General features: G+C 36.0%; 1 protein-coding gene across 1 annotated transcript in view; it reads right to left on the minus strand.

Moving 5' to 3' along the window:
• BDP1 (BDP1 general transcription factor IIIB subunit) overlaps window positions 1-13,155 on the minus strand; it is a 55,935-nt gene that overhangs the window by 37,293 nt on the left and 5,487 nt on the right. The window contains exons 2-13 of the mRNA XM_086770248.1: window positions 12,057-12,591; window positions 11,311-11,414; window positions 10,215-10,274; window positions 9,717-9,860; window positions 8,688-8,821; window positions 7,570-7,664; window positions 6,931-6,985; window positions 6,142-6,285; window positions 4,662-4,946; window positions 4,170-4,320; window positions 3,009-3,168; window positions 364-440 (exon numbers count right to left, since the gene is read on the minus strand). Coding sequence (XP_086626374.1) covers window positions 364-440; window positions 3,009-3,168; window positions 4,170-4,320; window positions 4,662-4,946; window positions 6,142-6,285; window positions 6,931-6,985; window positions 7,570-7,664; window positions 8,688-8,821; window positions 9,717-9,860; window positions 10,215-10,274; window positions 11,311-11,414; window positions 12,057-12,591 — 1,944 coding nt within the window. The remainder of the gene's footprint in view (window positions 1-363; window positions 441-3,008; window positions 3,169-4,169; window positions 4,321-4,661; window positions 4,947-6,141; window positions 6,286-6,930; window positions 6,986-7,569; window positions 7,665-8,687; window positions 8,822-9,716; window positions 9,861-10,214; window positions 10,275-11,310; window positions 11,415-12,056; window positions 12,592-13,155) is intronic.

The following is a 13,155-nucleotide window of genomic DNA, read 5'->3' on the forward strand; positions in this document are numbered from 1 at the left end:
AACAAAAAACAAACAACACCAAACCAAAAAAACCAACCCCAACTTTCATGACCAAGGTTCACCCACAAAGTGGTAGAACTTCTTCAGAAAAATCCCTTGTTCTTGCTGATTGTAGAGGAGCTAGCTTTTTCCTAAGCTTAGTTAAGTCTTCCTCCTCATTCCCATGTAACATTTTAAATCTTAGTCAAAGCATTACTTCTCAGTGATCAAAATTTCTATAAAAAAAAACTCCACAGAATATGGAAAAGGCTGTTGTGATCTACCATTTAGTCCAACTTACTATGGTCCATCAGAATTATATCCAAATTAAGTAAATGTAGGTTTAGCTCAAGTACCACTGCAAGGTAAAATAATTCTACTTACATGATTTCAGACTGAGAATCACTTTTGGATGCATTTTGCTTTTCATCTGGTTTATCTAAGTCATGTATGTCTTTGTTCTGAGTAAGGAAAAAAAAATGTTGTAGAAAAGCAGCAATAAATGTAGAAGAACTCTTTGCTGTAATGTAAAGAAAAGCAGAAATAAGAACAAGATTCACAGAATGGCTGAGGTTGGATGGAACCTCTGGAGGTCATCTGGTCCAACCCTTGCTGCTCAAGGAAGGCCACGTAGAGCTGGTTGCCCAGTACCATGTTCAGACAGCTTTTGTGTATTGCAAAGGGTGGAGACTCGACATTCTCCTAGTGCCGGTGCTTGGTCCCCCTCACAGTGAAATAGTATTTCCCAATGCTCAGAAGGAACCTTCTGTGTTTAATTTTGCGGCCATTGCCTCTTGTCTTGTCACTAAGCACCACTGGAAACAGCCTGGCTCCATCCTCTCTGCACCCTTCCTTTAGGTTTTTATATAAATATTGAAGAGATTCCCCTAAGCCTTCTCTTTTCCAGACCAAACTGTCCCCAGTCTTTCAACCTGTCATCACAGGAGACATGCTTCAGTTCCTTCACCATATTCATAGCCCATACAGGCTACCTCCAGTATGTCCATGGGGAGCCCAGAACTAGTCACAGAACTTCAAGTGTGGCCCCAGTGCAGAATAGAGGGGAAGGATCACCTTCCTCAAGCTGCTGGAAACTCATCTCCTGAGGTAGCTGGGGAAATATTAGCCTTTTTTACAGCCAGGGCACATTGCTGGCTCATGTTCATCTTTGTGTCCACCACAACACCCAGGTTCTTTTCTGCAAAGCTGCTTTCCATCTGGGTGGCCCTCAGCATGCACTGCTGCCTGCGGATGTTCCTCCGCAGGTTTAGGACTTTGCACTTTCCATTGTTGCAAGTTCATGAGATTCCTAGCAGCCCAGTTCTTTGTCTTTGAATGAAGCTGTTAACAGACTCCTTAAGCACTATCAGCTATCATGACTTTCCAGGTCTAGTATTTAAATAATTTTCCTAGAGAGCACTGAGTATCACTTTGTAAATGAAAAAAAAAGAAAAATTGACAAAATAGCAAATTAACCACAATTACAGCAAAAATTTTATGGAATCTATTTAGTGAATTAAGGTAAAAGCCTACTGCATAAAAACATTGTTTCTCTACTTTATTTACCTCTTTAATAATACTAATAGAACCATGTTTCATATTACTGGTTGGCTGAGTGTTTTAGTTTTACGTCAGTGATTATGTTCTTACACTTTTAAGGTAATTTAACCACAGCAGGGCAAGAGAATTAGAACTGGCATAAAAGGTCTTTTGAAACTATCATTTTAAGAGGTTATTATGCCTTTTTCTCATGTCAAACAGCCATAATTTCTCAGCCAGAGAGCGTAGCTGCTCAAGCTACAATCACTATAATAGGCTGGTGTATATAGCACACTGCCCTGTTCAGTTCATTGATTTTTATAAATATTGTTCCAACTAATATTGGGAGATTGTACTGTTATAACATATCCAACTACAGGTATTTAGTATTTGTGAAGATCTTAAGCAGCTGGTTTTCGGTTTAGATGAAGACATCTTCTAAAATGAAGGCCAAAGGACAAGTAGCTTGCCTGTCACATTAGGGAAACACTAATGTTTAGAATTTCCTAATCTCGTACCACAAACTTTAGCCTTAAGATCATTCTTTGTCTTAGAAAGTGCAAGACAGAGTAATTGATTCCCTCTCTGCACAAGTCTTTAAACAGCATGTCATTAAGTTCCAAAAATGACAATGACCCAAGGATGATCAGAGGCATGGAACTTTCTCTATATGAGGAGAAATGTAAGATTAGGACTATTCAGCTTGAAAACAGTATTGCTGGAGAGAGGAAAAAGTGACATTATAAATAAGAATAGCTTGGAAAAGATGAACAGGAACATAACAATGGAAATACAAGTGCATATTAAACTACCAGGCATCAGGCTTAAAACAACAGAAAGAATACACTTTTTCTATTAAGTGAAGAATTAAAGTAATTAACTTTGAGCTGTAGTAGACAATTCATCACAAAGGTACAAATAGATGCAAAAAAGCAGCTAGAAAAACTCATGAGTAAGAGATGCATCAAGGGCTTCAAAAGAAGCCAGATGCAATCTTGGGAAGATAGATAATCCAGGCTTGGCCCCTTTTTCTTACACCTTTCCTGAAACACCTCATGTCAGCTATTACCAGTGGACAAGAGTTTGCACAGGCTTCCGTTCTGAGGCAGCACAAACAACCCAATGCTCATCCTGCTGAAAGCAGTTTCCAATGTCATGCTAATAAGCATATACCAGCAAAACCTTGTTTCAAGGTTTCAATTGTACTGCTTCACTTCTGAATAATTAAACTGTTCAGCTGTGTAAATTGTCTATGAGATAAGCCAGGCATGCACAGTATACTCTCTGACTAAATTTAGTATAACAGACAACCCAATAAAGCCAGCCAGAATTACAGTATTTAAATTTTGGTGATGTTCTCAGGCTTGTTGCCTTTTTTCCACCTCATGGTAAAAGCATCACAAAACCAACCAAAAACTGGTTTTTATTTACAAAAACACCTTTAATGGTATAGAGGAAGATCTTGAGAAGTAAGAACTACATAAAAATACCTTTGTTTCCCTAGTTTCTTCAAATTGTCTTTCTTTGCTTCTAATCTTTGAAACTGGTAACTCTGAAATCCGGCTTTCCTGTGATGTATCATCTCTAATATCTAGGGTTCTCAGTTTAGTGGATTCCGTTTCTAGTATAACATCATTGCTATCTTCAAAGCTGAAATCAATAAAAGGACACAAAAACATCAGTGTATTTCAATAAAAAAGCTATTATTGTTTACAGATAGATCAAGTTGTACAGAAAAAGTATGTAATTTTAACACTGAATAACTAGATGCGTTTCAGAGAATCTGACAAGTTTTAGTGATAATTACAGGACATGAGCTTTAAAACAACTCTTGTATTTATGTAACGCTATTACAAGATGTTAAAATTCCATCTGAATATTCTGGACTAGATAGTTTTGAAAAACAGACTTTACTAATATAAGCACTGAATACAGCAGGTTTTTATTCCCCCCATATCTTCTGTAACAATTGATGTTGAATTAAAAAACAAATACTGTTCCTTCATATGCTTCCAATGAGCTATTAAAGCACATAAGTTTTCAGGAATTTGTATGAAATAACAATTACAATATAGCTAAATACAACAATTAACAGGCAAAATTCTGAAGCAGCACTCTCAACTTCATAATGACTATTTAAAAGATTTACCACTTCCCTATATAATGAGTTTAATAAAACAAACACTCACTTCTTTCTAGTAAAAGAATGCCCAAAATTGAAACCAAAAGCTTGCTTCCCACCCAGGTTCTGCACAAATAAAGTACAGGCAGCCTTCCTTTTCCACAAGAACCATCTTACTAAAAACAGATATAAATTCCAAGCATATAGCAACACTACTTAGCAACATTACCAAGCAGTGCTTTGAAAGAAATATTAGGAGTTAGGATTCATGAATACTCTAAATAAAAAGTTAAAGTAGTTTTGGATGAGATTTTATTATTAATGTAAATTAATTTTGCAAGGGCAGCCCATCAGGGCAGAGAATATATTGAAAGTGTAAATTAAAAACAGCTTACTAAAACCCAAGACAGTTCACAGAAACACAAAACCCATTCTGTGCCAATTAACATGGTAAGCATGAATAAATAAAAACAATATTAAAACTTTGAACTATTTTTTACTTGCCTAAGCTTTCCACTGTAAACTTTACCTGCATAAATTGACATCACTTTCTCTCTCCATTATGTCATCCACTGGTAAACAGGACTCTGATCTCTCTTCCGCTGTAACAGCGGTCTCATCTTGTTTTCCTTGAATAACACTATCAAGTTCTTCTCTACAGGTAGTGTGACCATCATTGTCTGCATCATATGAGTAAGAATTACATCAATTTGGACTTTCTGTGCAACATTTTAGAATTCCAATTCTCAAATCCTAGCTACAGTGAAGCAAGAGTTAATTTAAGACAAAGAAAATACCAGCAGAAAATGCCTAAGTATTAAGACTTAAGAGAACTGTTCTCAGCTAAAATAAAATACATTTAGATTTAGTATGAAACCTGATTTTGAAAGGCACTGTTCTAAAACCTCCCAAGGCAGGTCACTGATAAAAATGAGAACTTGGATTCTTATTTATAAGTTTGTAATGTCTTTATACAAAATCTATATTTGAACACTTGAAACTGAGCATTTTTACATCTTACTTTTCTTAGAGAACTCCCCTTCTTCAGCAATATTTGAAGGGACAGACATTTCTTCTGGAAGATTTTCCCTTTCCTGTTCAAGATCATCTTTTCTCTTCTTCTTTCTCTTCTTTTTTGCTAACGCTGGCTCTAATGCAACCTGTTCTTCTGCCTGTTCAGAAATGCCCAAAGATTCCTCATTTTCTTTTTCAGCTGTCACAGCATCTGCTTCTGTTTCTGCATCAGAAATTCTGGCTTCCTGAAGATCATTTTGATCATTAGCAGCTTCTGTGCTGGCAGCTTTTGCTATTGAGACAATAGGGTTCCTGGTTAACAGACTGGTGGAGTATGAGGAGCCATAAATCACAAAGGTATTTCCACTAGCAACATCTTGTTAATTCATACATCACTGTCGATATACTGCCAGGTATAAGAGCAGGACCATGAGAAGTAATTCACTTAACAGAAAAGCTTCAGCAGAGATTAACCTCAACACTAAATGCAAAACACGTTCTGTACATGGAACACTTCACAAGGGTAAAGTCAATATAGCATGTAAAACCAATCTAGTAAATGTTTTTGTTCCTATAGTTTTTAGCAGGTTACACAGTCACTTTTGGGTTCAGGAAAAATAAGCATTGCTATCGCTGAAAAGAATTATCCTATCTCTGTAGAAAGTGGTGACAATGGTTGCAGAAAGTATGCCATGAAAAAGTAATTTTGATCAATACATGTACTGTAGTTAATTGGTCTTATTTGCATAAGAAAGCTGAATTATTATCTAGCTAATAATTCATAAGTTCTTTTCTGGGTTTAAAATTCTCCTCCCTCCCATTTTCAGGACATTTTGTCTTGATCTTTTATTTACGCAGAACATCAATAACCAAAAGCCTTTCCCTCTCCTTTTTATTATTCTTATATGAACTTTCCCCCCTATAATTAAGAAATCCAAAATGCAAGAGAAGCAGAAAAGCACAGTCATATTGTTTTACACATAAAGTACCTTTAGTCTACCATTAAAGTCTAAGAACAGAATTTCTCTATGCAGCTGTAAGTCCTAATATACGGTCATTTTATTCAATCAAATTTGAAATCAAGGCTAAAGAAAAGCAGTAACTATCTCAGTTTTAAGAATTAAATAGTGATGTTGCTTCCTAGCTAGCATCCCGTTTTAAAAGTTTGTTTACTTGTTCGTACCACAATACCACATACAAAAAATGGGTCCTTGTGGAACAAGCAAATAAGCAACCCCTAAACTAATCTCAGTGTGGTCTCACATTCCTGCCCAGAGGAAATGCACCTCAGGAAACCAGCTGCTACCAACTATCACCATACCGCACATGAGTAAACTACATCTGAAAAAGTTATGCTGTGAAGCCAGGATCCTCTTGCCCTCTTCGAAACAAGGAAGAAAAAGATTCCCTATGTGATTTTTCCTCTGCTAGCAACACATTATGGATGACTGCTCTGTAATGCTCTCTCAAGCATTCTTTTGAAGTACCTTTTGGCTTTTTCCGAGGCTTTGATGGCTTTTTTTCCTTTGGCTTCTGACTTCTAATAGTCTTTTGCTTCCTCTTTTCCTCATCTGCTAAGACCTTCTCAAGTAGCTGGGCAAAGAATTCAAAATCAAAGGGCCGCTTTTCTTCTGTCAGATTAAAGCAAAGAAATAGAGGGGATTTCAAAGTTGATAATTTTTCCAACTTTCTGCCTTGTAAAATGATCAGCGGTATATATTATATTTAATAATATGCAAATAGTCTCTGTATCACTTAAGCAGGGACTAGAGTTGATGTATATATGGATTATGGTAGCTTGGTTTTAAAAAACAAAAGTAAAAAGGTTACAGTACCTAGTAGTTTTAAAAAATTTTAGAAGTGACAAATACACAAATAGTACCACAGTATCAAATAATGTATTAATATGCTGCTCTAAGACTTATGTAGCTCATTCAAATAACACATAAAGCCTTTAATGATTCTCAAAGCAGTTTACAACAAGTAACTGTTCTAAAAATTCCCATGAACCAGAATAATTTTTGAGTGAACAGATACACGAGTTTGTATTAATCTCATTTATCAGGCATATAGAAAAGCGAGAAATTAAACCTAGAAATCTTTACTGTGAACTACGCTTGTTATAAAAACCTAAGATTCCTCAGCTTCTGAGCTAATCTGTGAGCAAACCCTTTTTCTTATAATTAATTCAAGCAAGGCAAAGCACAAAAATTACCATGAAAAAAGATTACTACCATTTAATGACTCATTGTAGTTTACTCATTTACTTTACTTACTGAAAGCTTTGTCTATCCTCCATCCATTTGCTTTTTCCTCACGTTTGAACTTGTTCTAAAAGCAAAGGTGTATTTTTCTTTTTCAGTAAGCAAGAAACACAAAAATATGTTGTACAAAATTGCAGATCAAGATAAGCCTTCCTCAATGCAACAAATTTTTCTACCAACTCAATGTTAAAACTCACAAGCAGACTCAGAGAACACAAGTCTGTAATTAATTTTTTAATATAAGATTACCATAATAGATATCATCAGCCACAATCTTTTATTATTTTCAACATCTTTGCCCTTACTTCCAATCAAAGCAGAGTTTGAAACATTAAAGCTTTTCCCAGCTGGATACCATGAAAGAGGCAACACAGAAGACCCTCAACAAACACCCACTTATGCTTATCAGCACTCTTCAATTAAAACAAAATTGAGGCAAATTGTGTCTAAGAATGCTAGATTTACTAGATATGTTGATCAGAATTCAACCCACCATATTAATGTGGAAACAGATATTAAAAAAAACATTGCTATAGAGCCAATTAGCATCAAGATTATCAATACTAATAGAAGAAGCATAGGAATAGCAAACGAGAAACAGAAAAGTGAAAATAGATATTAAATAGCTTTATTGAGTGCTTTAATTTTTACCTTAATTTCTGCTCTGGCTCTATGAGGAAACAGCCGCCCAATCAAGGAGAAGTCTGTTCCTACCATACTGATAGCTAAAAAGAACATGTCTGTTTCTGGAGGACGGAGAGGTGAGCAGGGGGAAAGAAAAAGAAAGATAAAAACATTTAAGTATTTAGTTAACCATCCTTCTTGCTATCTGAAATAAAAACACCAAAACACTTTTCAAACAATGCAATAAGATCAGTAACTTTAATGTTATATACTGTGGCTGCAAGTTCAGCTGAGCTGGACTACGTGTGTTATTTTATCTAAATACTTCTAATAACATTTGCTGAACGAACTATTAACAGAAAGAACTGTCTAGCCTATCGCAAAACTGCAGAACATGAAATACGTTTTGTAAAGCTAGTAAATCAAAGCTAACCAACTCCAAATTGTCAATGTCAATTTTTATTATGGACACAACCACAAACAGAAATCAGAAAAAAGCATGTGTAGAAATACCATTTTCATTATTATTTGTTAACAGGAAAAGAGTGCATTCCAAAAGCAGTACAGTGAATTCTGAACCTAGATTTTCCATCTACGGTTGTAAAAAAACATTTCAAATTGTAGAAAGTCTTGCACAGTGTTGTCAGTCTAGAGATAATAATAAATTCACAGTAGGCATAAAAAAACCTCATCCGCTCATAAAAACACAGCTCCGGATGTGCACTGAAATCAGCCCACATAGAGATGGCTTATATAATTTATTCCTGTCCATGCTGTAAGAATGAATTAAAGAAGCTGTTAAGAAGTGCTAACTGTTCCACATAGAGCTCAAATATCTGGACATCAGAATCCAAAATTATGGTTTTGATAAGGCACACTAGCATTTCCACAGCATCTAAACGTTCATGACAGAAAAAAAAGTCACAGGTAGCCTGTATATTGTAAGACACTATTTTTTTAAACATGCTTATTTTCACAGTAAATATCAGAGCTCTGCTTGTTGTATGTTTGGAGGGTTGAGACTACATTACACATAAGTAGATCCATTTACTCCACTGGAAATAAAAACTGTTGAGTACAAAGCATAGATGGAAAAGTAAGTTTTTTCTGCAGACTCAAATCTTGTAAGAAAAAAATATACTTACCTTTATTTGACCACGGTTTCGTGTAAAAACTTTTCCTGAAGCTGGAATATGTAGTTGTAGAACCACGCTCAAAGATGGGATCATTTTCTTCCACCACACATGGACCTTTTGTTCTTAGAACTTCTACAGTTAAACTGGAAAAGCAAATACATAAAGAGACTTATCTGAAAATATTGCTAACACGAGACACAGCAGATGTTTATAAGCCAGCTATTCAGATTTTTCCTGACACAAGTCAGAGTTTGTACTGTGTAATCAGGTTTAATAACTACATTAACATGCATTTTAATGGGAGAATGCAGCAATAAATCATTATCCTACTCAGTCTGTGCAAATAAATTTGCTTTTCCCTTTTTCTAAGATATAGTACAGACAGACATAATTAAATACCTTAAAAAAAATTCCCTTTTTCATACGCAATTAAATTATTTTGCAAAACTACAAGAGTCTCTCCATGTCTTTTTAGAATACTCTCAAATTCTTTTACTAGGATTGCTATATCCTTACACATTGGCCTAAATTTCATGCTTATAATACATTTGGGGAACTCAATAATTTGATAATCTAATACTTTTTAAAAGCCATATTGTAAGCAAAGTTAGAACACCGATAGCTGAATAAAGCAACAATATGCAAAAGGGAAAGCTGGAGCAAATCATACTGACAACTTAATAACAGTAAGCAGACACATGTAACTGAGAAACAAAGAATACAAGAATTCCAAATACAAGACATTTTGAAGCTTGACAAATATTCCCTATTTATTCACTGTAATAAAACACAACATCTTTCTCTATCTCTTTTTCCAAAATAATTTCTCATAGAGAAAATCTGCCACTACTGAGATACAAATGACTGCTGCTCATATTTTGCAAGACATTTGCACTGTTTTCCAAGATAGGATAGCTCAACTCTCAACACATAAATACACTTACATTTGTCTCCATCCAAAGTAACTGTTCTCTATTCACAAGCAAAGCAGCAATGTAGCACATATATTGTCTGTGAGTCAGGTACAGAATTTGTTACCTTTCTTCATCCAGAATAATTGAACCATCTTCTGCTACTTTCACACGAGGAACTAGAAGGGGACCATCCTGACTCTCCTCCCCATTTTCTGCTTCTTCCTCCTCATCTTCCTCTTCATGATCAGGAGTACTTCTCTCTTCCTGTCTACAATTTTAAGAGACCAAGCAAAAATATTGCTTTTTTTAGTGTTTTGAATTGCTGCATTCAACAATTTAATAAACCACCCAGTGATGCAACCCACTAGCAAGTTAGTCTGGAACTCTGGAATCTGCTTGTGATTCTATTGTGAAGTGGACAAATCCCATAACATAATAATCTTGAGAGTAAAATACTCTTTAACCACCCTCCCCTCCCAAGTTACAATTTGTTATAAATAAGGACCATGACACTGAAACAGTATAAAAAAAAAAAAAAAAAAAGACCTACAAGAAACATGTTTTTTTTTCCCCAACATCAGAAGACTTTCTGACTATAAGTACTTCCATCACAAAGACTTACTCTTTCATTTGACCCAGTGCAGAATTTTTTTCTGTTCTCCTTTCTTCTGCCAGTGAAGACCTAGAATTTTATAAAAAGCTAGAGATGAACATTTGTACAGATATATTTCTGCTTCATTCCAAAGCTTGCTTTTAGTGGATAACGAACAAAGAAACACAAAGTTTTTTTTTTTCAATTCTCTGTTCCACATCTAGACTTGTGTTTAATTGAACAACCACTATCCCTTAATGATTTTTGCTTCTTTTTTTTTGTATAGGCAAGGATGAAAAAAGATATTTCAAGCAGCAATCCACTGTAAGGGTACAGGGAATGTAAAAGCATCTGGTTCATTACCTGCTTAAGGACTATTCAGTGTAAAAGAAAAAAAAATAACAAGGAAAGTGACAAATGAAACAAGCACACAAGCACTAACAAGCGGGTGATAACAGACAATAGCAGAAAACTCATCTGCTACTGAGAGGAAGAACAGGACTTGGTTAGCTGCTCTTAGGTTTCTGTGATGTTTTTGGCAGCTGCAGGAAAAAGGCCCTGCTCTGTCTGTGGTAGTCTGTGCAGCCAGTTGTGTTAGTGTTCCCTGTGTATGTGCACCTCTAGGATGCTCACTCAGCCTTGCTACTGGCAAAACCTGTAAAGTGAAGGGTAGCAGCTACACCCATCCTGCTGGAATGGAGGGACCTCGTGGGTTTTACAGTGCATTTTGCACTTCAGCACCTAGGAAGGAGAAATGCTTAGCTTCCTATAGTCCACCAGATTTGGCAGGCAGTTGTAACATCCTTAGCAGCTGTAACTAAAAATTTAACAGTAGCTAGTTTTAAAAAAAACTAAATAAAATTTCTATTATTCAGCATTTATACAGAGATAACACTGGGGACAGGTTCATGTTTTTGGATTTCAACAAGAATGCTAATCTCCATTTTAATTTCTGTATGAAGATTAGGTAGATGTGAAAATGTCTAGAAGCTTTTGTTACCATTGCAACAAGCCTGCATCTGTGCTAATACTCCAGATTTAAGAATTCTCCTTTCCACAATTATTAAAATCGTAGAAAAAGAAAAATCATTTAACCTAAGGAGAGAGAAAAGAGTCTCATACTTACTTCATAGGATTGTTTTCTGGCAGATAGTATATCAAATCTCTCATGGTCATTTTAGATCGATCTGGTGGAGAACGTCCTTCAATTACTGGAGGCTTGTGTTTCAACTGTTCCCATATAAAAAGAAAAAAAAACCCTTAAATTCACCCTGAAAGTACTTTATATTTCACAAATTATTATTTTTCCTTGTTTACGAAGTACCCTATTCAGGGAGTTTTGTTGTTCCCCTGCCACCAACAACCGAAATAAGTTTATCTTAAAAGTGTCCCTTTGTCAGAGAGGACACAATAGACGTGACTTACCCTCTCAGAGGAATTCCATAGTTGACACAAGTAAAAGTGAGAGGTTATTCAAAATTACAGAACTTGGTCAATGATAAAGTTGAAAAGATAATAGAAACCCCAAATCTCAAGCTTTCTACAGCACTCTTCCCCATTGTATTACCAACTGTGAAATTTTTAAATTTGGAATGTTGACTATAATAGCTAGACTCATGTCAAAAAGATTTGTGGGTCTAATCAAATGAAAAGACATACAATTTCTCATGAAACCTGTATTAAAAGGGAACACAGTGCTACTACCGCTTATGAACAGACTAAACCCATAGAGAGTTATGAGCTATCACGGACTACTAGCAGTAAGCAGCTGATGATCATCAGAAAACAGTACTGCAAAGAGATAACACTATGTTAGGTGAATCACACATCTTTGCCCTTCACCGATCAGCACTGCTCAGCAAAGAGGCCTACCATCCGCTCTTTCTTCAGCTCTTCTTTAAGCATTTCTCTTAACTTCCGAGCTTTGAGGATCCTCTCACGGTCAGAACACATTCGTTTCTCTTTTACGGGAGCAGGTTTCGTAGGCAGCTTTTCCTCCTGTGTTGGTCTCTCCTTGAGTGGGGAGGGTAGGTTCTTCAGCAAGGTATCATCATTTTTTTGAGCAACTACACCTACAGTTTGCTCTTTGTTCACTGATTTTTTTAGTGGGGAAAACTGTGGCACTTGTGGCACAGGTGTTTTCTTTTCAGGCAGCATGGGAGACTTCAAAGAGCTTTCAACACTACTCTTTTCTGACGGAGAGGAATCCTTCTGAAGCGAAACACTGCCATTAGGACCCTGTGATGCTCGCCTCTGTGGTTTTGATGCAGAACGCTGAGCAGATGAAGGTCCAGCTCTGGGTTTGACAAGATTGGGCATAGTGGAGATTCGTTTTCTTCTCTGTGCAGGCATCTCTGCAGGTTTACTAGCTTCTCCAACATCATTTGAGCTGTCAGCCTTGTCATCACTGGAAAATTTAAAACAGTATTCTGAAATACTTTACAGTGACAGATTTGTAACTCTTACTTTCAATAAGTGTTTATGTGCCAATCGGTATAAACACAGTACTACAGAAAAATATAGTTACAGACAAGAAGCTACACCAGAACCAACTGGTAGCTGGTACTTCCTCATAAACTAATCAGCTATAAGAACTGGTATATTATTTTCTAATATTAATTACTATTAATTAATGTTACTGTTACAAGCTAGTTGACCATTAGCACTAAACTCACATGTTCCTTCCCCACCATTCCGTTTTTTTGGGGAGGCTCTCTACTTTCAGCTGAAAATACCAAACATCATTATACAATAAAGCTTTATAAAAAAAAAAAATAACCCACATAACATAGGTGACATATTTAAAACATTTCAATAAAGCTATATGCAACAAGTAGTTTCATAGAATCATAGAACAGTTTGGGTTGGAAGGGACCTTTAAAGGCCATCCAGTACAACTGCTCTGCAAGAAGCAGGGACATCTCCAACCAGATCAGGTTGCTCAGAGCCCCATCCAACCTGGCCTTCAATG

The sequence above is a fragment of the Chlamydotis macqueenii genome, chromosome Z, assembly GCF_036417535.1.
Source record: "Chlamydotis macqueenii isolate bChlMac1 chromosome Z, bChlMac1.mat, whole genome shotgun sequence".
Classification (NCBI taxonomy): Eukaryota; Metazoa; Chordata; class Aves; order Otidiformes; family Otididae; genus Chlamydotis; species Chlamydotis macqueenii.